General features: G+C 50.7%; 1 protein-coding gene across 1 annotated transcript in view; it reads left to right on the forward strand.

Annotated features, from left to right (window-relative positions):
- Window positions 1-25,089, forward strand: part of GLDC (glycine decarboxylase) — a 329,331-nt gene that overhangs the window by 291,068 nt on the left and 13,174 nt on the right. The window contains 1 exon segment of the mRNA XM_078675866.1: window positions 13,222-13,394. Coding sequence (XP_078531992.1) covers window positions 13,222-13,394 — 173 coding nt within the window.

Genomic DNA, 25,089 nt, shown 5'->3' on the forward strand with positions numbered 1-25,089 from the left:
TGGGTTATTAATAATCCTCCAGAAACCCGCTAGATCCTTTCTTTCCCCAACTTCTCTTAAATCTGCCACGCTAAATTGCATTATAATTACATTATACATTACAAAATATACTACTTTCTCATAATGAATTACTTTAGTTAAAATACTTTGCAAATAGGCAATAGACTTTTAAGGACAGTAGTTACAGTTGTTGCAATGGGCAACACAATTTCAAACACAATGTAACATTGAGCTCAATGAGAATTTCTAGTTAAATGCAATTAGTTACTTTATGGATTACTTTTCTAACAGGACTGGATCCTAGATTCAGTCCTGGGACATCTCCTGTAAACAGTTGAGTAAAAGCGTTTTGGTTACAGTAGTGATTTTTTAAGGAATATTGTATTTTAAAAGTTAACACTTAGAAACTTTTTCACATACAATCACCAATGTTATCCTATGGGAGGAAATTCACTTACCAGGTAAGTAGTGTTATCGTTACTTTTTCTTACTCAGTGGCGGATCCTGGATCCAGCACTGGTGCATCTCCTGTAAACAGTTGAAAGGATGTGTTTAAGTCATACAGGTGATTTTTTTAAGGAATATTTGTAGTTTGTTGAAGTAGACACTTGGAAGGAAATACAAGTTACTGGTAAGTATGGTTAGAATTACTTTTCAGGCTCAGTACTGCGCTCAAAGATGCAGCACTGACGTCTCTCCTGATAACAGGTGAGTAAATCGGAATTCGTAGTTCGGCTTATTTTACTTTGGTCCAGTATATATAGAGCCACTTTCTTACACCATCCCCTCACCACTGTGCAAACACGCCCTGTGGCACGTTTTAAGTTGGGGAAATAATTCTCCTTCAATCCTGAGGGTCCCTGGGGTTCAATTATCCCACTAGGTACATCCAGTAAGCGCCACAGAGCTGCGTAGCAGAGATGTAAAAAAGGGCACGGCCTAGACCACCTCTCTGCAACGCAGCGGCGCTTACTTGAAGCATCTGATGGGCTAGTTGGCCCGCAGGGTGCATCGGGATTGAAAGAGAATTATTTCCCCCACTTAAAACTCGCGAGAGTGCGTGTTTGCACACGTCCCCTCAGGCCCCGTCCCCTCACCACTGTGTAAACTCGCCCTATGGCCGTTCTAAGTTGAGAGATTAAGTCCCCTTGAAGCCCGAGGGTCCCTAGGGTCAAACTAGCCCACTAGGTACCTCCAATAAGAGCCACAGAGCTGCGTTGCAGAGCTGTAAAAAGGGGCGTGGCCTCTGAACACCTGTCTGCAACGCAGCTCCCTGGCGCATACTGGAGATACCTGTTGGGCTATCTGGGCCTCAAGGACCCTCAGTATTGAAAGATAATTAATTCCCCAACTTAAAACGCGCCATGGGGCGGGTTTGCACAGTGGTGAAGGAAGGGGGGGCGTGGCCTGAGGTGATCTGTCTGCAAACACGCCCTGTAGCACGTTTTAAGTTTGAGAATTAATTCCTCCTCAATCTTGTGGGTCCCTGGCGGCCAACTAGCCCATCAGGTACCTCCACTATGCACCAGGGGGCTGCATTGCAGAGAGGTGTTCAGAGGCCATGCCCTTTTTTACAACACACTGCAACGCAGCTCTGTGGCACTTACTGGAGGTACCTGGTGGGCTAGTTGACCCCCAAGGACCCTCAGGATTGACAAGGAATTAATTCCCCAACTTAAACTGCACCACAGGGTGTGTTTGCACAAATGTGAACTCAGGCCCCGCCCCCTCCCTTCACCACTGTGCAAACGCGCCCCATGGTGCGTTTTAAGTTGGGGGGATTAACTCCCCTTGAACACGGAGGATCCCTGGGGTGCAAATAGCCCACCAGCTACCTCCAGTAAGCGCCACAGAGCTGGGTTGCAGAGAGGTGTAAAAAGGGGCGTGGCCTCAGAATACTCATCTACAACGCAGCCCCCTGGCGCATACTGGAGGTTCCTGGTGGGCTAGCTGGCCCTCAGGGACCCCCAGTATTCAAGGGGAATTTGTTCCCCCTCTGCAACGCTCCAGGGGGCGCGTTTGCAGAGTGGTGCAAGGAGGGGGCGTGACCTCTAGCGATCCAGTTTTTTTTCAAAGACGGGGGGCTGTGTGGCCCCCCTTCTTTTTCTAACTTATTGGCCCTGGGGACCCCATCCCACAGGGCCTGCCCCTCAATTTTTTTTTTAAGTAAAAATTGGGAAAAGGGCTGCGTGGCTACCCTCCCGAGGCCATAATCTGCCCCAGGGAACCCATCACCCGGAGCATGGCCCTTTTTTAAATAATTTTTTTGGAGGTGGGCTGCCTTGCACCCTCCTATGGCCCTGGGGACCCCATCCCCCAGGGCCGGCCTTTGTTTTAAAAATTAATTATTTTATTTCCAATTTGAAGAGGGGGCCCCCCTCCCGGGTCACTAATAGCCCTGGGGACCCCATCCCCCGGGGCTGGCCCTCTCCGTTGGGGGCCGTGGGGCGTCCCCAATCCCCCCCACGGTTTCAACCGGCTCCCCGCGTCCTTCAGGAGCCGGCATTGCTTTTCCACATGGGGAGTAGCTAACATGCTGCTCCCCATGTGGGAAAGCAATCTGCTTTGCTTCATTGAAGCAAAGCAATTTGCAATGACCGGGTGGGAGCCGCGAGGCTCCCGCCCTGTCATTGCAAACTTCAGTGTCCCGGGGATGGGAACCCCGGGACCCTGGGGGGTGGCTGTCCCCAGGGCCATCGAGGGCCCCCCTCCCCACAATTTACAAAGCCCTGGGGGGTGGTGGTCCCTGGGGCTGGGGGGGTCCGCCACGGACCCCCAAATTTTACTATTTAGTGTCCCGGGAGGTGGTAGTCCCTGGGGTTTAAAAAAAAAAAAAAACCTCAACCCAGCTGCGGGCGGTCGTGACCCCCCCCCACACACACAAATATATAAATAAAGCCCCGGGGGGGGGGTGGCAGTCCCCGGGGCTTTAGGGGGGCCTTTGAGCCCCCCCACATTTAATTTTGTAGCCCCGGCGGGTGGCGGTCCCCGGGGCTACAGGGGGCAATGTGCCCCGCGCAATATTAATTGCGTTGAGCTCCGCGGGGGTGGCGGTCCTGGGGACTCAGGGGGGGGGGGGCTTGGAGACCCCCCAAAAATATACTATCAAGCCCCGGGGGTGGCAGTCCCCAGGGCTGCGGGGGGCCGTGGGCCCCTCCGCAATTATACATGCTTGTGTCCCGGGGTGGCGGTCCCTGGAGCAATGTGTGGAGGGATTGGGGCCCCCCGCTTTTTTTTATGAACTTGCCCCCGGGATTTCCCCCCCCCCCCCCGGGGGCTAATTGGCATCGAAGCACGGGAGCCCCGCTTAGTTTTTATTTATTATCGGCAAGATCCGCGCACCCTGCACGGATTTTGCAGATTTAGCTTTTTTTTTTATTTAGTTTTCTTGTTCCTCTGTTCTACCGAGGCACAAGATGGCTGTCGACCTGTGAACACTTCCTGGTTTTAGTGTTGACAGCCAATTAGCATGCAGCTCGGGATCGGGAGGGTGCGCGGATCCTGCGTGGCCATAGATATATATATGTACTTTTAATTGTGACTTTTTCAGGAACTACTGAACGGATTTACACCATTTATGCAAAAGGCACAAGTCTGAACCAAGGACTACCTCTTTGCCAAATTTGGTGCAATTCCGTTCAGCAGTTCGGGCTGTAGCCGCGATGATCGGTTCCTACGGAAAATTGCATGAGGAAAACACATTTTGGGACCCCCTTTTTTCTCGGCCCCTGCTTAACAAATCACCCCGAGACTTTCAGGATAGGAGCCGACCGGGGCGCTTCACCAGTTTTGAAAATTTTGCAAAGATTCATCAACCGGCGCCAAAGGTATTCCAAATAGAATGTTGCGGATTTCCTATGGAAAATAGGTCCTAACTAGATCTACCTACTGGCGACCGCCAGTAGGTAATATATAGTCTTTGGTTTTCATTTTATGCAACAAACTCTTCCTCTGACTGCTGCTCAGAGGCGTGCCTTGTATTAATTAAGAAAATGAAAATGGGACACTTGTGTACCCCCTGTAGATTGTTCTGTTTACTTGGCTCTTTGGGTCCTTTCCTTAGGAACCAGGGAATTGTTTATCGAAGTCTTCCGCAAAACTATTTCTGTAATTAATGTAAGACTGACAACTGTGCGTAAAGCCTAATCTGTCCATAAGTTTTTATTTTTTTGTATTCGATGATTTTTTTTTTTCCCCTGCAGCTTGGGTTATGGGTGTATTGTTTAACCAGGAATCTGGTATACAGATTGCGTTTTAGTACTTAAGCCTCATAGAAAACGACCTCTGTTTAGGACAGTTGGCTGTTTGATAGAAAGTTAATCCGTTCAGTGTTTAACTTCAGTAAGTGATTCAAACAGTCTGACGAACACCTGCACAGTATTTAATAATCTTCGGACCAAGTTCACCAAGAAGAAAGTAGATGGGACTTACACTTGAAGTACTCCTAGGACCCTATTTATGAGAACTGTTGCATCGCTGCAACACTTATCAGTGCACCCTCCTTGCAGCACCATCGATGAGCCATATTTACAGTATGGTGCATCATGTCGCAAGGAGTTAGATACGTCCGTATTACGGACGTATCTGTAGGCACAAAAGTGATGCAATGCTTGGGTGTGTCTGAAAACAGACACAACTCCAGCAATGTTTTCTTTCACATGGGGCAAGCCCCTTGCGAAAGGGCCTGCATCACCCTTACCCCTGCAATGGCGTCTTAGTAGTGGCACACTGAAAGCTTATAGGTTTCAATGCGCTACTTCTACAAGGGTTTGCCGGGGAACGCCTACCCTGCATACATTATACCTGATGCAGGTATAATGTAGCGCAGAGGATTACGAAGTGACGCATCTTCCTCGATATGTCATTCCGGAAATATGGAGCAACGTGGCACATTATTTACGCCGCTGCATCACAAAAGGTGACACAACAGTGGTGTAAATGTGACACAGGGCTTCATATATAAGGCCCCTAGTCTTTACTCTAGAGCACGGGTACTCCTAGTGCGGCCCGCCAGCGGCCCGGCAAGCCTTCATTGGCAGCCCGGGGACCTTGCCTTTCCTACGAGTAAACAGAGAAGATGGCCGCAGGAGCGTAAGTAGTGAATACATATTCAACAAGTATTCACTACGTATGCTCCTGCGGCCATCTTCTCTGATTACTGCTGGCCTCTGATTGTGCCCGCCTCTGTGACGTCACTCATGGCTCCGCCGGGAAGCACAGGCCCTTTAAAAGTCAGCTGTAAGTGCTTTCACAACTGACTTTTAAAGGTCCTTTTGGGAAGCTTCCTGTGCCCATGGTGCCGACGACGTCCTCTCTCCGCCCGCAGCCTCTTCTCTTCCGCCTGTAGACTTTTCTTGCCCCGAAGCCTCTTCACTGCCTCAGGACGACCTCTCCTCCGGAGCCTCTGCAGAGAACTGGCAATTCCTCCGATAGATTTCTGTTTGTGCTGCAGTTTCTATCCTCGGTACCTGTACAGGCAATGCACACTTTTTATTTACCCTTAGCACATCTTTGATCAGACTTTAGGATCCGTGTATTTGTGTGTTCCCTGGTCCAGGAGGTAACCTGCCTCCGTGTACTTAGCATCTGTTTATTTTATCACTATTTTAGTGAGCCGCGCAGCCTTGTCTGGGGAATACACCGCTGCAGGAGAGATGCTCTTCCTATCGAGATGACCTCTCGGCCCTGCCTCTTTTGTCATGCGGGTTATTTGTTATCTGACTGGTGATGCTGCTGTGTGCATGTGTGTGCATGTGGCAGCAAGTGCTGCTACATGCTCCAGCTGCCTTTTGAGGAGCCGCAGGCCAAGTGTCCTCTGCACCTAAGAAAATGGGTATTTTCTAGCTCAGGGTTGGAGTTTGTCAGTATGCTTACAAAATGGTTTACAAGGTGAAGGAAAACGAGGAGTGAGCGATATGACACCAAAAAATGATTATCCGGAGGAGGAGCTTGGCGGGCATCCGAGATGGCCGCGTGAGCACAGCGCTCCCCGGACCCCCGCCGCTCCCGGCATAATATCCTGTATGAATCCTGATTTTTCGCGAGGATTTCTATAGAGGACGTTGAGCTGATCTACCTGGACCTTTCAGAAATTGATTTGGACACCGGGTGCCTGAGTTATGGTGAATTGAACTTTTGGGCTCCGCCCTTGAGGTGCGCCCGGGACTGGGTGAGGTTCGGTGGCCGTCTTGGAGTTGAACAACAACGGCAGGGGGATTTGACTGGTGGGTCCCCTTAAGTTTCGGTTTCGATTCTGCCTCAGACTGGGACATTGGTGAGAGGGTCGGGCCAGAACTGGTGCCAGGACACACGTCGGCTGTCGGGCCTTTGGCTGGACTATTTTCCTCGTTGGCTGCCTCTCTCCTAGTGATACCCCTCTTGCGGTCCTTTGGTCCCGGGGTCTCCATTTCTGGTGCCCGGTCCATTGATCCTGCTGAATCTTGTGACGCATCTTCAAAATGGCGGGCAGAGGGGACCGGGAGACGCGCAAGACGAAGACACCTCTGCGCGGGGGTCCGGTCCAATCTAATGTTATGGACCGTTATACCCACTCTAAGGGGTCCCCCGGAGCTGTTCTGCCCGGTCCCAGTGCGTCTGACCACGTCGTGGATGCGTCGACGGAGCCCTCCTTGCAGGACATCATGGGCGCCATTTCTGGCATGAGGGAGTCAATAGGCCAACAGTACGAAACCTTGGCCCACAAACTTGACACTGTGGCAATCGAGGTGAATCTGATTCGTGCCGATCTCTCCAAAACGAACGAAAAGGTGAAGTCATTGGATATCAAATCATCCAGCCTCACGACGGACGTCTCTGAGATACAGACGGAGATTGGCAATCTCCGTAGGGTGAACGATTTCATGACCCGGCGCTTGGAGGACTTTGAGAACAGGGCACGTCGCTGTAATGTTCGCGTGGTTGGTGTGCCGGAGAACCCAGAACCCCACTCGGTTGATCTCCTGGTTGAAGACCTGATCCAGAACCACCTATCTTCATCTGGCCTTAGTAAATTTTTCACAGTGGAGCGTGCACATCGTGTTCCGGGGCCAAGGTAAGCCAGGCGCCCCGCCGAGACCTATTGTTGCGAAGCTTTTCCACTATAGAGATCGGGACGCTATCCTGCAGGCTTCGCAGGCGAAGGGCCCGGTGGCCTTTGAGAATGCCACGGTGAACTTTTATCCGGACTTTTCCCAACAGGTCCAGAAGCAGCGGATGGGATTTCGTGGTGCCAAGAAGCGTCTTAGGGACATGGGGATGCGTTACTCTATGCTCTTTCCGACCAGGCTGCGGGTTGAGTATAATGACCGAACTTTCTTCTTTGATCGGCCAGATGCTGTGAATAACTGGCTGGACTCCCTGCCTAGCCGACCTCCTGAGACTGAGTCCGATGCCCACCCGGGCGGTGCTGAAGGTGGTGTAGAGAGCTGAACATTTCGTCTATACCTGGTGCCTTGTTTTGAATAACTTTTCCAGGGGTGTATGCCTATGTTCCTCTACTGCTTATGTGTCTGATGTATGTTCTTTTTCTCGTCATGGGTCTTGATCGGGGGGCGGGTGGGACGGAGCCTTTCCTCCTCCGGGGTCTTTGTGTAGAATGGGGGTTCTTGGGCGACAGGCACACTGCAGGTTGGGGTGGCTTTTTAGCTTTTTGCAGGGGTGCAGGGTGGGGGGTGTTTTCTTGTTATTTGGGGGGAGGGTGGTCGGGAAGTTTGTTGTTCGTGTGTTCTGTTTTCAAGGCGACTTTATCCTGTATTTGAAAATGTTTCTGGTGTCGTGCTCATTGGTGGGGGGTTTTGACTTGGTCGGGTGGGATGGGGGGTAGCGGGTTGAGATTTGTTTCGTGGAACGTTAACGGTCTGGGAGATCGTATCAAACGAAGTGTGGTGTTGAAATGTATACGATGTTTATCTCCTGATATTGTTTTCCTACAGGAGACTCATTTGGTAGGCAATGTTTGTCATGCAATGAATAGGTGGGGCTATCGCCTCGTAGCACATTCGGGGTTTACCTCGGGTTCTAGGGGTGTGGGTATCCTTGTTCGGGCTTCCCTCCCCCCTAGCTATTGATGATGTGATTCAGGATGACCGGGGGCGGTATGCTGTCCTTGTAGGTCGCTATGAGGGTCGTGCCCTCTCCTTATTCACTGTTTATGTGCCCCCCGGCTTACAGACTTCTACCTTTTCAGATTTGGGCCGTGTCTTGTTGGACCTCCCTGATAGTACTCTCTTTCTGGCTGGTGATTTTAATTCGGTGTTCTCTGGTCTCCACGATCGCCACCCCCCTAGAGATACTCCTGCGTCCCAACAGTGGTTGGGTGGATTTTTGGATACCTTTGGCTTGGTGGATTGCTGGAGGCTTTTGCACCCCACTCAGCTTCAGTACACCTTTCATTCTGGGGCCCATGGGAGTCTGTCTAGGCTGGATTATTTCCTGATGCCTGCGGCTCAGTCGCCAGTGGTGCGTGAGATTGTACACCTGCCCAGGGGTATCTCTGACCACTCTCCGCTCTGGCTTTGTTTTGAGGTTGGAGTGGAGGCAGTGGGCCGGGTGGCTCCCATCAATCCGTGGTACCTTACCTCCCCCGAGACCCGCAGCCTTTTGCTTATATCTTTGGACGCGTATTTTTTGGATAACGAGGGGTCTGTTTCCTCAGCTGTGTCCCTATGGGAGGCCTTTAAGACGGTGATTCGTGGGTAGGCCCTCTCCCTTATTGTTGAAGCTAAGAGGGCGAGGAATAGAGAGGTGGTGGATCTTGAGGGAGAGATTTCTGCATTGGAGGATGCTTTGGAATCTGGTGTCACGTCTGCGAAACTCCATGCCCTGGGTCTGAAACAATTTGCTTATAAGTCCATGGTCACAGATGCTGCTAAAGTGATGTTTCGGGAGCAACAGGGACGTTTGTATGATGTGGGTGACAAAGCGGGTAAATTGCTGGCATGGCTGGATAAGAAGGAGAGGGCTAATCGTGTAGTACCCGTGATTCAGTCTTTGAGTGGTGAGAGTGTGACGGACCCGATTGGAATAGTTGACCGTTTTGCTGAGTACTTCCGTGTGGTGTATACCCCTGTGTCTGTGAGAGATGTGGCTGACTCTCGCCTTCTATTGCGTGATATAGCTCTGCCCAGTGTTTCCGATTTGGATCGTGTGGCGTTGGACTCCCCCTTTACTGTTGATGAGATAGCTACTGCCATCCGTTCACTCCGTTCGGGCAAAGCATTGGGCCCGAACGGGTTGCCAATCGAATTGTACAAATTGCGTCCCGACAGGGTGGCTCCGTATCTTCGCGCCATGTTTCTGGAGTCCCGGGAACGGGGTATTCTCCCTTATGATCAGCGACTGGCCACGATAGTTGTCATCCCCAAGGATGGTAAACCGCGAGATCTTTGTTCCTCCTACAGGCCAATATCCCTGCTAAATGTTGAACCCAAGGTATTGGCGAAACTCCTGGCGTCCCGCCTCCTGACGGTCATTAGTGGCTTGGTCCATCCAGATCAATCCGGATTTATCCCGCATCGCAACACGGCTCTGAACCTACGTCGTCTTCACGGCGCAATTGCGAGGGCGGGGCTTCTGACGGAGCCGGCCATTTTGGCATCGTTGGATGCCTCAATGGCTTTTGACACGGTGGAATGGCCTTATCTTTGGGCGGCTCTTGAGAAATTTGGTTTCGGGCCTGAGTTTATTGGTTGGATCAAGTTATTATATGCGGAACCTCTGGCACAAGTAGTGGTCAATGGTAGGGTTTCGGCTCCTTTCACCCTTGGTAGAGGTACCCGTCAGGGATGCCCCTTGTCTCCGTTGCTTTTTGCACTCGCCCTGGAACCATTGGCTGCTTGGCTTCGGTGGGAACCTTCGCTCAAGGGGATTCGCTGGTCTCCGGACTTTGAGGACCGCGTTTCACTTTACGCGGACGACATTCTTTTGTATCTCACCTCCCCGCGCAAATCTCTGTCTGTTTTATTTGACGTTCTTGCTTCCTTTGGTGCCAACTCAGGCCTCGTTATTAACTGGGCCAAGTCCTGCGTGTATGTTCTTTCGGGTGTTTTGCCCCCGTTGCCGAGCAGACTTCCTATCCAGGTGGTCCAGTCTGGCTTCAAATATTTAGGGATTTTTATTACGTTGGACTCCTCGCTCCGCTTTGAGCGTAATCTCCTCCCCCCGTTGCTTAGATTGCGACTGGATGTGGCCCGTTGGCGTAAGCTTCCTTTGTCTCCTCTGGGCAGGGCGGCCCTGTTTAAAATGATGTCCTTGCCGCGGTTCCTTTACGCGCTCCAGAACTCCTATGACGCAATCCCCAAGACCTATTTCCGAGAGATCGAGAGTCTTCAAAGGCAATTGATTTGGGACGGGCGTCCACGTATTGCCCTCGCGAAACTCACCATCCCTTGGTACGACGGGGGCATGGCGCTCCCCGATATCAAGCGATATTACTGGGCTTCCCAGTTGTCTGCTATTAATCACGTGATGTTTTCACCGGGTCGGAATCCTGCGTTCGAGATGGATAGACTTCAGCTGCCGGGTGGGGACTTTAATAGAGCGCTTTATTCTCGATCAGCCGGGCGCCATCTTGTGGGCCCGTCAAGGATTGCAGTAACTGTATGGCGAGCCGCGAATGTGAGTTTGGGATGGGAGGATCGACTGACGCTGGCGATGCCGCTTTATGCCTCGGAACGTTTGGGCTGTCTCTGGTCTACCAAGGGTTTCGACCGCTGGGATATGATTGGGATTTGTAAGGTGGGTGATGTATGCTCGAAAGGTAGTGTGAAGTCGTTCCAGGCCCTCCAGGCGGAATATGGTTTGAATGGTAGGGAATTTTTTCGTTATCTGCAGGTCCGGCACGCCCTCGCCTCAGTTTTGACTCCTGATGAGGCCCTGCCCGAGTCTTCCCCCCTCGAAGATCGTGTCCTTGATGGGCACCTGCCTGATAGCACTATTTCCCTGATCTATAAGAAGCTGATCAATAATCGGGCGGACTTATTGGCCCGACTTCGGGAGGCTTGGGTCGGCGATGGGTTGGAACTGGATGACGAAGATTGGCAATCGGCACTCTCTTCTCCCAAGGAGGTAGCCATTCCTGCCCGTCTCCGTTTGGTTCAACTTAAGATCCTTCATCGAGTGTATGTCACTGGTCAGCGTCTGGTGACGATGGGCTTTTCCTTTGATGGGTTATGTAAGCGTGGTTGTGGGTTGAGTGCTACCTTTTTACACATTCTTTGGGAGTGCCCGGTTGTGGCGGCTTACTGGACTGCTGTGCTTGAGGTGATGGCTGCCGTGACTGGTGTGGCCCTGCGGCCGGAGCCTCGACGATGTTTGTTGAATGTGTGGGAGCCCACTGACTACTCTGTGGCCCAGACCAGATGGGCTACCTTGGGTTACATGATTGCGAAACGGGATGTTGCGCAACTCTGGGGCGCTTCCAGGCCCCCTGAGGTCTCGAAATGGGAGGATAACATGGACTGGTCCATGTTTCGTGAGAAGACTGTTTATGTGGCCAGGGGCAGACCCAGGGCGTGGACGAAGATTTGGGGCCAGTGGAATGAATATCGTGGGGATATCTGTACCCCTCCCCTTGTAGGCACTGCTGAGGTTATCTTATCTCCCTAGGCGAGCGTTCCCGGAACCCTTTCATGCTGTTTTTTGCATTTTCGATTCTCCCCGCTGCTCCCCTTCCCCCCCGACCTTGTTGGAGCCTCAGGGCTCTGGGTATGTTCTCCTGTTCGTGGACCATCCCCTCCGTTCTTTGGGCTGACCTTACTTACCGTGCATTCGCCTTTTTAGTGTTTGTTTTGTTTTTTGTATAAAATAAAAATTCAAAATGCTCTGTGACATGTGGGGAGTAATGCTTTGTGCTGGATTTGTACCTGACCACGGGTGTACATTTCTAATTCATGCCTTGTGCCTTATTATTAGCGGCCAGCCCGTGAGGTTGTAGGCCCATTCTTGTATTTTTCTATGCTTGCTCAAATAAAGGTTTTTGAAAAAAAAAAAATTATCCTAAAAAAGTACAGTAACACAAAAACCGCACTATTGTTTTGCACCTTATTACTGTGCAAACCTGGAGGTTGGACATCAGAGCTTTTTAAAACCGAGGCAGATTACGTTACAATATTTTTTTAGGCATAGAGTGTAAGTGATTTATTTATAATTATAGGATGCTGAGGGAAGGCTGGGATTCAAACCTGGGGGCAAATTTACTAAGTGTGAAAGGTACAGCGCAGAACAGAGCATGATGAGCTGCATGATGAACCGTACTATGTCTTCCTCCCTATTCCGAGCCTCTGACTTCAGTTTTGCCTTCCCACCATAGACAATCCTGCAAATACGATCTCCTTATGTTTTCCGCCAAAAGATGCTACCACCAACGGAAGTATCCCTTCTCTACTATGGTCCCCATGTCCGCCAGCACAGTTGTCTTGTCCGGCCCTGTGGCCAGCCCATGGAGTCTTTACCCACTGTGAATGGAACAGATAAGTGTAATGCCACTGTCAACCCTTGGCACAGGTCTCGCCTTGAAAACTACCTCTTGTCAAACAACCCATCAGGAAGATGCGCAGCAGCTTGAGCACCTGCTGATCCTTAGCGGACTGTCTATTGGCCACATGTACAACTACCATATTTCCACTCTGAAACAGAACCTTCTTGTGTGCCTGGACCTGCCCTCAGAGAATCACTGCTATCCCTAGGGGTCAGAATTCAAGGGAATCTATTCTCCTTCCCCGCTGCTTCCACCCCACAAACCACTCTTCTGCACACCAAGTTTTGCCAATACAACCCAGCACCTAACCCCAGCATTGTCTAGTAATGTTTATAAACGGTAGTGATTTTTTACCCCCTCTAGCCCTACCCCCACTGACCCTTCCACCCCCCACCACTGGCCCCACTCCCACTGGTGCGGCACTCGGGCACAAACCACACTGTAAATTTGGCCCCCGAGAGAAAGTTTGTGAGTACCCATGCTCTAGAGTTTCAGGAATAAGCTAGGAGTACTCCAGTTGTACTTCTGAAACCCAGAGGGCTACAAGAGTGCATCACAGTAAAATCTTTGAAGTATTGGAGACAGTCTATTCTAATCTGTAATGTATTTAGGGATTTTCTACACTGTGCTCCTCATATCTAGGCTTATGTTAAAAATAATGTTCGAGTGCTGATGGGTGGGGGCATGTCGAAAGGAGGTCTGTTTTATACTTACTCTCTCAATGACTTACTGCTGTTTTCTGTCAGGCTTCCATGCTCCCACAATGTCCTGGCCAGTGGCGGGAACGCTAATGATTGAGCCAACCGAGTCTGAGGACAAGGGCGAGCTGGACAGATTCTGTGACGCAATGATAAGCATCCGGCAAGAAATCGCTGAAATAGAAGAGGGCAGAATGGACTCTAGGGTCAACCCATTGAAGGTAAGTGTCTTATCCATTTTTATTCTCCTGCATAAACGAGATTTTGTATTTGATGCTCAGCATTCTAAGGCTGTGTAGGAGGTATGCGATAAAAAAAGTTACCATTGGAAGTGAAATAATGAAAAATAGGGTGCGACATGCAAAAATTAGGTAATATAAAAAGGAAGCCTGGTTAGGGTGGCGGTGATCCTTTATTTCCCCAGCTGGCAGTATCCTTGTTCCATTGTCTTTAGCCAGTGACCCGCACATACTGTTACATGAAGTTAAATTTAGTACTGACTTATGAAGGTTTCTGAGGGATTTTAATCCTCTGGTTAAGGTGGAGAAGAGCTTTGTTTTGATGGCTCTTCTGAACTTCAAATGGTCATTTCCATATCTGTACAGGTAATCCGTTCCAAAGTGTAGCTAATTTTTCAGAGACTGACAATCAAGGTAGTTTATGATAGGAGTTTGTGTTTTTGATTTAGAACATAAACTCCCTCTAGAACTGGAATTGTGTAACTTTTTTCAAAAAATTAGAGCTTGTGTACATGAATAGCCCTGTGAGTGAGGTATGCAAATTTGAAGCATATCCATTTGGTCGTAGGTTGTCATTGCAGACTATAAGGCTGGCAATATATGGGCTTAAGAGCAGTTTTATGGCAGGGTTTTGCATCCTTCGGCTTCCAAGCAAGGGGTTCCAAAGTGTAGTCCGTTCAATGGAGTGCATGAATCATGTTAGCTTTTACTAAATACCAGAATCCAAGATACATAACCTTGGCAGTCTCACTATGTATTAAAAAAAAAAACAGTGGGACCACTGCTCCAAATTTCAGTTCTAAAATAGATTACACTAGAACTTGAGAAAAACATGTACATTGCTGTCAATGTGGGCTAGTCTAGGCGAGTCATCTACTTTAGAAAGCAACTAAGCATTCGGATATTGAAGTCAATTACCCAAGTGTCAATTTCTGTTTTTGCTGTTTTCTGGTAGATTTTCCTCTTCTAGTTACTAGTTGACTGGAGGAAAGGTCTTGGTGTGTGTATGGTGGCTTGTACCTCATTTTTCCAGCTTTAGTTTGATTTGGGTGTCATTTGTGCAGTTCCTACGTGATTATGCTGGGTAGGAGAGAGTGGATGTCCGAGTGCTAATGTTGTCCTAGAACGCTGTGGTTCACATGAATGAAAGTGTTTTCGTGTTGATTTGTTAGAGGGAGAGGAGCTATAAATGTCCTCCCAGGTAGAAAGGAGGCAATCCATCTGAAGCTGGTCCTTGAATGTCCATTAGGCGTTGTCTTCTGTTGAGTGGCACAATGTGCTGCATCAAAGAATGAAGAAATTTCCCACTGCTGCATTCCCCTTTTCGGTTATCTTGATGATCACAATTGGCAACCAGGGAGGATGTTGCAACCTTGTCGCGGATAGAATGAAAGGTTGTAGCGAGGGAGTAGGTTTGTTTTGTTCAGGAACCTGCGTTTAGCAATTAGTCTTCAGTTTTGTGGGTAGACTGCTCCATGAACCTTTTTGAGGAGGGATTTTGAGTATGAACTCATGAAATCCCAGGGAATGGTTCCTTTGGTGCATTGTCTTGATGATCGCTACAGCTGATGTGAATAGAAGGAAGCCTTTGATTGCCAGTGGGTCAGTGGCAAGTAGTGATTCTAGATTAATAGATGCTGCAAGCTCCAAAGAGTCTGGCTTTGAGAAAGGAGTGAATTAATAGAAGGTAGTTTGTGTTTGTGAATTCCTTTTGTACCTTGGGTGCCCTCAAAGAGCTGGGGTGGTGCTGTGAATCCAAACAATTTATTCAGTTGTACTTTGCGACTCAATTTCTCTTCAATTCTTGACCAGAGCTTTTGAGATTGTCCAATCTCTGCTGAAGGCTTATTGAATTCATAGATTTGTAGAATCTCTATGCATAGGTCACATTCAATATACATAGAGTAATCGCTCTTTCCCCTGGTGGATGTTTTGAACATTCTGAAATTCTGAACTAGTGAATCCAGTCAGATAGATTTTTCCCATTTCTCCAAAAATGTCTTTCCCGCAACCGATTATTCCTTCATAAGCTATCTGGGGGCATGATGTGGAAATTGTGTTCCTCCCTTAGTAGGATCAGTAAATCACAGGCAGTAGTGAGCGAACCATCTAATACAATCAGCAAACGCTTATCTCAAATTGTTAACCAGTTCAGAAAGCAATAAATCTTTCTCGTTTTGGCTTTGTTCTTTGTGACCAAACTAAAGACTTGTGTGGTTTGACTAATTTGCTGTGCAATTCGAGATCCCTAAATAGATCAACTTCAAAGATGTATATGGACAGTTGTCCTGAAATTGGCACCCAAGGTGTGCCCAGAATTATGTTCATCTTGAGATGCTTTAATACATGTAGAGCACTTATACATTGGATGACAGGACTTCAGTTCCAGACAGGTCAGTCGTATAAAACCAAGTTTCGAAGTCTCTTAAAATGCCGAAAATATGATGTTTCCGTACAATGAAGGATTTATAAAGCCTTGGGAGTAGGTAACAGCCGATGAGAAGTGATTAGCATTTTACTGCTTAGAAAGGACGTGCTGTTTTATGGTTAACTGCACTCCCTCCTGCTTTGTGTAAAACTTCTAAAGAAGGTCTTGTGCCCAAGAGGGATTGCTTCTTTTGGAACTGTGGTGGCATCTTCTCTGAGATATATATTTCGATAATGAAACTAGGTTTTTTTTTAAATCAAGAATTAGAAGGATGTGGTATCTGCATTTAGGAGTGATCTTTTGTTGATGAGCAAAGCAAGGTGTAGGAAGCTGGCTCTGTATATATTATACCAAAATGTATAGTGTACACAGTCCAGTGAGTACCCAAAGGTATGGCAGAGGTTAAATTAGATACCATACTCCCAATTTGGTGGTGCTGGGCTGAGCAGTTAGACTAATCATAGGGTAGCATGAATGCATTTGGTGTGCATACTCCTACAAGGCAGAAACAGACTCAATGAATGACTCCAGGCCAATGTTTCTAGAAAAGTATTACTTTAGTTACTTCTATTTCTAGGAATCCCGTTGAACTCCGTTACATGCAAGTACTTTTTAATTGCAACACTTTCAACATGTAATAGAAATGCTTTATCGCCTAAGAACTACTTTTGCGCTGATCAATCAGACAGTAAAAATGCTATGCAATCTGTAGAAGGAAAAGCCGGGTTATGCATCAGCAGGTAAGAACACAACTTACTTTTCCAGTCTCCAGGAGTTTAGACCACCACTGGGCAAAGGTCCGTTTTTAGGGACGTTCTGCACCATCAATGGCACGGGGGTGGCCGGGTGCAGGGGCCGTCAAGTCCAGGGCTAATCAGTGAGGCCTGGGGCACCTGAAAGTGCAGGGTTTAGTACCTACTCCGCGGCGGGCCATATAGGCAATGATGGTTGATGTCAGCGCAGAGCAATGGAGGTGAATGGGTTTCAGTAGACCGCCAACTCTGGTACCATCGCGGTAGTCATCAGCCGGTCACTGGTGGTAGAATGGATGCACTTCCAGCTTAGTGGTTGCGGAGATGTGCCATGAATGGAGAAGTTCTGGCGATGTTGCACCGTCTTAGAAAGGCTGCGGTTGTGCAGGTGGAGGCAGACAGGGCAATTTGCCAGAGGGTACAGGCTCCCAGGAATGTAGGTGGGAACAGTTGGGGTTGTTGGGCCGAGAGGACCCCTCTAGGTCATGGAAGCTGTCCTGCTGCGGTGCTTTTTTCTGACAGGACAGAGGCGGGTCAACGCAAGTGTCGGTCTTCAACAATCTGCGGTTTGTGTACTGGCGGTGCTGAGGACTACAGACTCTAGCCCTAAGGTAGGTTCTTGGCGATTTGGTAAATTAAAGGTCTCCGGGTTCTTGGAGGCCTTGCACGGTTTCTGGAAGGACAGCAGTCCTAGTTATCTGAAAGAGACACGTTAGTGATAGATTCCCTATCTTAGAATATCCCCAGGCGTCAGACTAGATCCGTAAAGTTTTTTCGTCAGCATTACCCCTGTGCGTCGGTACGTGTAGTCGTATAGCTCTGTGTACATCGCTGGCATCATATACGCCGAGATGACGTTGCTGGAGCTACTTAGAAACGCCCAAGCACGCTGACGTCAGTTCTTTCTTTTTCCACGCCAGCAAGCGCAGCTCCGGAGAGAGTGGTAGCCCCAGTAATTTATTTACTGAGTTTTTGGGGACTTTTTGACTCTGTTTTCAAGTATATATTGTTTTCAAGTATATATTGATCTACAGGTGCATAGGGATGCCCGGTTTGAAGTCCTGTGCGGCCTGTCCCCGCACGATGTCTTTGACTGACCCGCACCATGAGTGTCTCTACTGCCTAGGGCACGACCACGACTCAGTCGTGCCCTCACTGCTGGCCCATGGCTCCGAAACCTTTGCGGGAGCGGTCCCGAGGCCCGGGAGTCTGTTCCACGCCATTCAAGGTCCCGGTCCTGAGGGAGGTCAAGGGACCGGCCACAGAGCCCTCACCATCATTTGAGTCAGGTAAGGCAAAGCACAAAAAGGCGAAGAAGCGCCGTCGCTTTTCGCCTTCCCCTAGCCGGTCACACGATGCAGCTAAGGTTGCAGGTGGCGCCGCCCTTGCGGCTCCGGTGGAGCTTATGCAGTTGCCGATGGCCTACCCGCCCTTTCTGGGTCCATCGGCAACTCAGGCAGCGCTGCAGGAGTTCCTGTCGGCCATGGCACCTGTCTTCGGACCATCTCGGTCTGCCGATGCGCCGAGGCCACGACGACTCCGGCAGCGACGCCGAGGGACCCACGTGGATCCAGGCCTGGATCCCTGTCCATGCCGGTTGGCCCTGTACAACCTCCACCGGCATTGACGTTGCCGCAGCCAGCGCCAGCCGCAGACCCGGCCGACGCCGTCCTCTGTGTGGACAGGTGCCGAAGGGTGTCGACTGATGCCGATTCAGTTGCCATTTAGGAATTTCTTTCCCTTTGTCCACCCACCTCCGTATGTTCCACCCATTCCACAGGCTAGGGAGGACTGGGAGGGGTCTGAGGACCCTCTCACAGCCCAATGCAAGTTAGACCCGGACTGGGATGAGGATCCAGGGGATGCAGGTGACGAGGATTATGGATCATATTCTATGGTGTTGCCTAGGGCAGCCGAGGCTCTCCATCTTGAGTTCCCTACTCTGGCCGTCGGGACTAACCTCCTGACAGAGGTGCTTCGGCTAGCTTCTGCTTCTACGGAGCCGCTGCTGCCCTTTAACGATGCACTCTCAGACGTTACTTTGGGCACCTGGTCCAGACCCAACACAGGGGCTCCTGTGGACAACAACGTGGCCCAACTCCATCGCTCGGCCCCATTTTCCTCTCCCAACACCCCACCCCGAGAGCTTGGTTGTCCAAGCCTCTGCTTCCCCAAGCTCATTCCCTTCTGCACCTCCGGACGGGAATCCAAGAACCTGGAGCAGTTTGGGAAGATTTTTTTTCTTCTGCCAGTTTCGGCCTGCTGTCTTTGAACACTGCATGTCTCTTGGGCCGTTATTCCCATTCTGTGTGGGATACGGCTGTGCAAGTACTGCCTCAGTGTCCAAGGGAAGGCTCGGACAGTACTTTCCCAGGCTATTGCTGAGGGAAGAGACGCAGCAAAGTTCACCATCCTTTGTGGTCTTGACACTGCTGACTCGCTGGGCAGGACAATTTCAACGACAGTGGCGCTACGCCGTCACAACTGGCTGAGGACGACTGGCTTTTCTGAGGATGTCCAGAACAGGCTGATGGACATGCGCTTTGATGGCACTCGCCTGTTCGGCGATAAAGCAGTTTGTGCGTGGAAATGTTTTAGGGACTCATAGGCTACGGCCAAGTCCTTAGGCCTTTTGTTCACACGCACTCCTTCCGCTTTTCGCTCCTTATGTGGCCAAGGAAGAGGGGTTGCGCAAGCATGTTGGTTTCAGAGCCACAGGCCTGCGCAGCAATAGTCTCCGCTCAGTCGCGTACGTGGGACCCACAGAGGCAGGTCACGGGGGCCAGCGTGGGGGTCAGTCCACCACCCCAACCTGCAGCCACTGCCTCCAAACCTTCCTAGTCAAGTGTTTCAGGCCCACCAGACGCCAGTGGGTGGCAGGATTAACCATCACCTCCACCACTGGCGCACCATCTCATCGGACAAGTGTGTTCTGCAACTTGTCTGAAGGGGCTACTCCCTCCCCTTCGAGACTACTCCTCCAGACATGCCACCACAGTGCCACTGCATGTCGGGGGATCATTTGACACTTCTCCAGCAGAAAGTTACGGCCCTCTTGGCTAAGGGGGTCATAGAGCGCATTCCGACGCCAGAAGTAGGTCGTGGTTGTTACTCCCACTAATTCTTGGTTCCAAAGAAGGACAAAGGCCTGTGTCCTATCTTGGACCTTCAGGATGTCAATCGATTCCTCCAAAAGGAGAAGTTCAAGATGCTCACACTTGCTCAGGTCGTCTAACCTCGACCCGCAAGACTGGTTGGTAGCGTTGGACTTGCAGGATGCTTATTTTCATACCCCCGTCATGCCGGGCCACTGGCGTTACCTGCAATTCATTGTAGGGCAGGAGCATTTTCAGCTCACAGTGCTCCCCTTTGGCCTTATAAGTGCCCCTCTGGTGTTCACGAAAGTGATGGCGGTGGTCGCAGCTCATCTGGGCAGATCAGGGGTTTCAGTCTTCTCCTATCTCGACGACTGGTTTGTGAAGGCGGGCTCGCCCCAGGCAGTCGTCTCCCACCTACAGACTACGGCCGATCTCCTGCTGGGGTTCTCCAACGTGCCGAGGTCGCACCTGATTCCCTCTCAGAAGCTCCTCTTCATCGGAGCGGTTCTGGTCACGGCGCAGTTTCGGGTCTATCCTCCGGAACGAGTCTGGGACATTTGGGCTATGATTATGATCTTTCAGCCCTTGTCCCGGGTTTCGGTCAGGACGACCTTGAGGCTTCTAGGCCTCATAGCCTCCTGCATCCTGCTCACCACCCTTGCCAGTTGGCATATGCGGGCTCTGCTGTGGGACCTGACGTTCCAGTGGGCGCAGCATCAGGGGAACCTATCCGTCAATGTCCAGATCTCGGAGGGCACTGCACAACCATTGCAGTGGTGGCACACGAATCCGCATTGGGTCAGCGGCAGATCCCTCTCACTTCCCCAACTGGAGCACACAGTGGTGACAGATGTCCCTCCTGGGATGGGGCAGCCACATGGGAGAGGTGGAGATCAGAGGCCTCTGGTCTCCGCCAGAGTCCAGGGTCCATATCAACCTTCTGGAGCTTCGGGCGATCCTTCTTGCACTGAAGGCATTCCTTCCCTCTGACAAGGAGAAGGCGGTGCAGCTGTTCAGACAACACCACCGCCATGTGGTATTGCAACAAACCATGTGGGGTGGGGTCATGGACCCTATGTCAGGAGGTTCTGCACCTCTGGACATGGCTGGAATGTTAAGGAATTTCATTGACTGTTCAACACCTGGCAGGTTCTTTGATCGCCAGGAAGGAAAAACTCAGCCGCCGGTGCCTGATGGATCATGAATGGCGTCTTCACTCAGAGGTGGTGCAAGGTCTCTTTCGACAGTGGGGAGAGCCTTGGTCTTCGCCACCGAAGAGAACGTGCAATGTCGGCTGTTCTGCGCATTGGTCTTTCCAAGGCGGCACTCGTTCGGCTACACTTTTCGTCGCGAGTGGAGCTGCGGTCTATCGTACGCCTTTCCGCCTATACCACTTCTGCCCAGAGTGCTGAAGATCAGGCGCAACTGGGCCCAAGTCATTATTGTGGCACTGGACTGGGCTCGAAGAGTTTGGTACTCCGAGCTACTCAGTATGAGCGTGGATCCCCCGATCAGACTGCCTCTTCGGAGGATCTTCTGTCGCAGCAGCAGGGGATGGACCTCCACCCGAACCTGTCCAGCCTCCACCTGCATGCGTGGAGATTGAGCGATGACAGTTGATTCCATTTGACTTGCCTCCTGAAGACTGTGATGTCATTCTGGTAGGCAGGCATCCCTCCACTAAATCAGTATACGCCTGCAGGTGGACCAAATTTGTGGCATGGTGCACAGCAAAGGCTGTGGATCCCCTTTCTGTCCCTCTTTTCCTTCTTTCTTTGGCCCGGCAAGGATCTGCTCTAGGCACTATCATGGGCTACTTTTCTGCAATCTCGGCCTTTCTCAGGCTTCCTGATCAGCCCTCACTTTTCAAGTCCCCTGTTAATAGATTTCTCAGTCATTACTCACCTTTTCCCTCCTATCCCGTTTGTGATGCCGCAGTGGGACTTTAATCTGGTACTTACTTTTTTGATGTACGCTTCTTTTGAGCCACTCCACAACTGTCCTCTTCGTTTGTTGACCTTGAAGACTGCTTTCCTGGTTGCCATCACCTCCGCTAGGCGTGTGAGTGAGCTTAAGGCTTTCTTATAAGCCTCCTTTTCTGTCAGTCCACCCGTACAAGGTTGTGCTTCGCACTCGTCCTTCCTTCTTGCCAAAAGTTGTCACTGCTTTTCACATTGGGCAGACTATCACCTTGTCCACTTTCTTTCCACCTCCGCACCCTTCCAGAGATGAAGAGAGGCTCCACCGTCTGGACCAAAAACATGCACTTTCATTTGACTTAAATCTCACACAACAGTTCCGGGTGGATGACCAGCTATTTGTTGGCTACGTGGGCACCAAAAAAGGCCGGGCTGTACACATGACTACCTCTCCCGCTGGGTCGTCTTGTGTATCAAAGCCTGTTATTCTCTGGCTAAAAAGGAACTTCCGGCGGGGTTGCGCGCCCGTTCTATTAGGGTGACAGCAGCTACTACTGGATTGGGAAGTGGTGTCCCCCCCTGCAAGACATCTGTCAGGCAGCCACGTGGGCCTATCTGCACACTTTTACTAAGCATTATTGCCTTGACAGTCCAGTCCGGAGAGACTGCTTCTTTGGCCGTTCTGTTCCCTGTGACTTTCTGGTGTGATATTTGTTCACAGACCCACCACCGGGGTTGGTATTGCTGGGGTATCTATTCTAAGGTAAGGAAACTATCACTAACGTGTCTTTCAGATGCACAAGTTACTTAATTGTGTAACAATATATCTGTAAAAGACATTAGTTAGTGATAGATTCCTTACTGCCCCACCCATCCTCTCCGTTCTGTGAAATGATTTCTAGGGTTAAGGGCATCCCTTTCAGGGCCCTAGCTTCAATGCACCAGTGGTCAGTATCTTGCATGGCTCTGCGTTCCTGGTGCGGAAAGTCGTGTACAGAACTGATGTGGGCGCGTCTAAGTAGCTCCAGCGACGTCATCTCGGCGACTATGACGCCAGCGACGTATGCGGCGCCATACGACGGCGCCTACCGACGTGCAGGGGTACTGCTGACGAAAAAACATTCCGGATCCAGCCTGACGCCTGGGGATATTCTAAGGTAAGGAATCTATCACAAACTAATGTCTCTAACATATATATATCGTTACACAAGTAAGTAACTTGTGCTTCTTGCAGAGTTCTGTCTGTAGCGGTTCAGTCCCTGGTCTGGCAGCGGTCGTCTTCAGTCTTCTTCTCTGGTCTGTCAAATCTGAGGAACAAGATTCATGGGAGCCCTTAAATACTAAATTTAAGGGTGTTACTGAGGTCGGGGGCGGGCAGTAGCCAATGACTGTCCCCTTTGGGAAGAGGTGCACATCCCTGTTCCTATTGGGCCTACTAGCTTAATGTTTTTCCCAGCTGTCCTGTTGCCAAAAGTGGGTTCTGGACAAGCGGGCGGGCATCGCTACTAGTGGGAGCTGCCTAAATCAGCACATCACAAGGTGAGTGCCTTTGAGGCTCACTGCTACAGAAACTCCATGAATGAATACCACCAGCGCATAAAAGCCACTGTGAGGTGGTGCAGGATAATAACCCCACCGAGCGGATTCCTTACCTCCCGTATGTTGACAATGAAGAATGGGTCCTGGATAGTCCGATAACGGAGACTCTTCTCCCCGCCCCACAGCGCGGTCCGATTGACCCGGAAGTAACTTGTCCCGGAAGAATCAACACACCAAGCCTAAACCAATCAGGAAGCGACATAGCAGGTCATACGGGGCAGAAAAAGCCAGAAGAAGGTACACCGAGCGCACCAGCTGGAGAGAGCAATGAGGAAGACTCTGACAGAGACCAGGACGCTCCGACGCGTGGGGAGCCGCCAGAAGAGACTGCATCCGAGAGCCCAGAGGAACCAGACGTCTGGACGAAAGATTGGTGGAGCCCGGGGGACACGCACTAGCAGCCACAAGATTTCTTCAACATCATACAGCAGTTCACCAAACCCTCCAGCGAGGCCACAGACGCCATTCCTTCTCAGGACCTCTAACAAGCTCAGCTCATACATCCACCTGAAAATCAAGGCCCTCTATGACAACTACAGCAAACAGACGCTGGACACCGTGCCCCTCCCTACCACTGACAACCAACCATCACCACCTGGAAACCTGCCACCACTGAAGACCCCACCACAGCCATAAAGGACACCCACTCAGGAGCCCCCATGGACCCCTGCCCACCGCACATCTACCACAGAGCCGCTGCTGCCATAGCACCTGAACTAGGCCGGACTAACAACGCCTCCCTCGATTCCGGCATCTTCCCTGACTGGAAGCGGGTAGGGGTCAAGCCCCTCAAGAAACCCTCAGCCGACCTGAAAGACCTGAAAAACTACTGGCCCATCTCTCTCCTTCCCTTTGCAGCCAAAGTCGAGAGATTCATCAACACCCAACTGACCACCTTCATCGAAGAGAACGCCATCCTCGACCCCTCCCAGTCCAGATTTCGCAGCAACCACAGCACTGAGACTGCCCTCCTTGCCGCCACCGATGACATTTGCATGCTACTCGACCAGGGCCACATTATGGCCCTCATCCTACCAGACCTCTCCATAGCTTTCGACAGTCTCCCATCGGACTCCACAACGCTGGTATGCAGGGAACTGCCCTCAACTGGATCAGATTCTTTCTCTCTGGTAGAACCCAAAGGATCAGACTCCCTCGCGTCCTCTCCGAACCTACTGAGATCAACTGCAGAGTACCCCAAGGATCCTCACTCAAATGCACACTCTTCAACATCTACATGGCCGCCATCGTTAGACAGCACGGGCTCATCATAGTTTCTTACACCGACGACACCCAGCTCATCCTCTCTCTCTCACGAAGAACCCCAGACTCTGCTACAAAGAAGGAATGAAAGATGTTGCAGCCTGGATGAGCAACAACTGTCTAAAACTGAACTCTGAGAAGACAGAGGTCCTCATCTTGACCCTTCCCCACTGCATGGGCCTGCTCCTGGTGGCCCCCTGCACTCTGAAACCCACCCATCCCGACAGACCTTGCCCAGAACCTCTGCATCATTCTAGACTCCTCCCTCACCTTGACCCACCAGACTAACGCCTTCGCCTCCACCTGTTTCAACTCCCTCCGCAAGACTTTCAAGTGCATCCCTTCCCCCCCGTATGCAGAAAGTCCGCCCCCAAGCACTCATAACCAGCAGATTGGACTATGGCAATGCCCTGTACGCCGGAATCAACAAAACATGCTACACAAGCTCCAAACCATCCCGAACACCGCAGCCAGACTCCTCCTCGAAGCCCCACTACATGAGCACATGACCTGGCACCTACGAGACCGCCACTGGCTCCCCATTGAGAAGAGTAGCCTTCAGAGTACTCACCCACGCCTACAAATCCCTCCACAACATCGGACCCAAATACACCAACG

Source organism: Lissotriton helveticus, chromosome 2_1, assembly GCF_964261635.1.
Source record: "Lissotriton helveticus chromosome 2_1, aLisHel1.1, whole genome shotgun sequence".
Taxonomy (NCBI): Eukaryota; Metazoa; Chordata; class Amphibia; order Caudata; family Salamandridae; genus Lissotriton; species Lissotriton helveticus.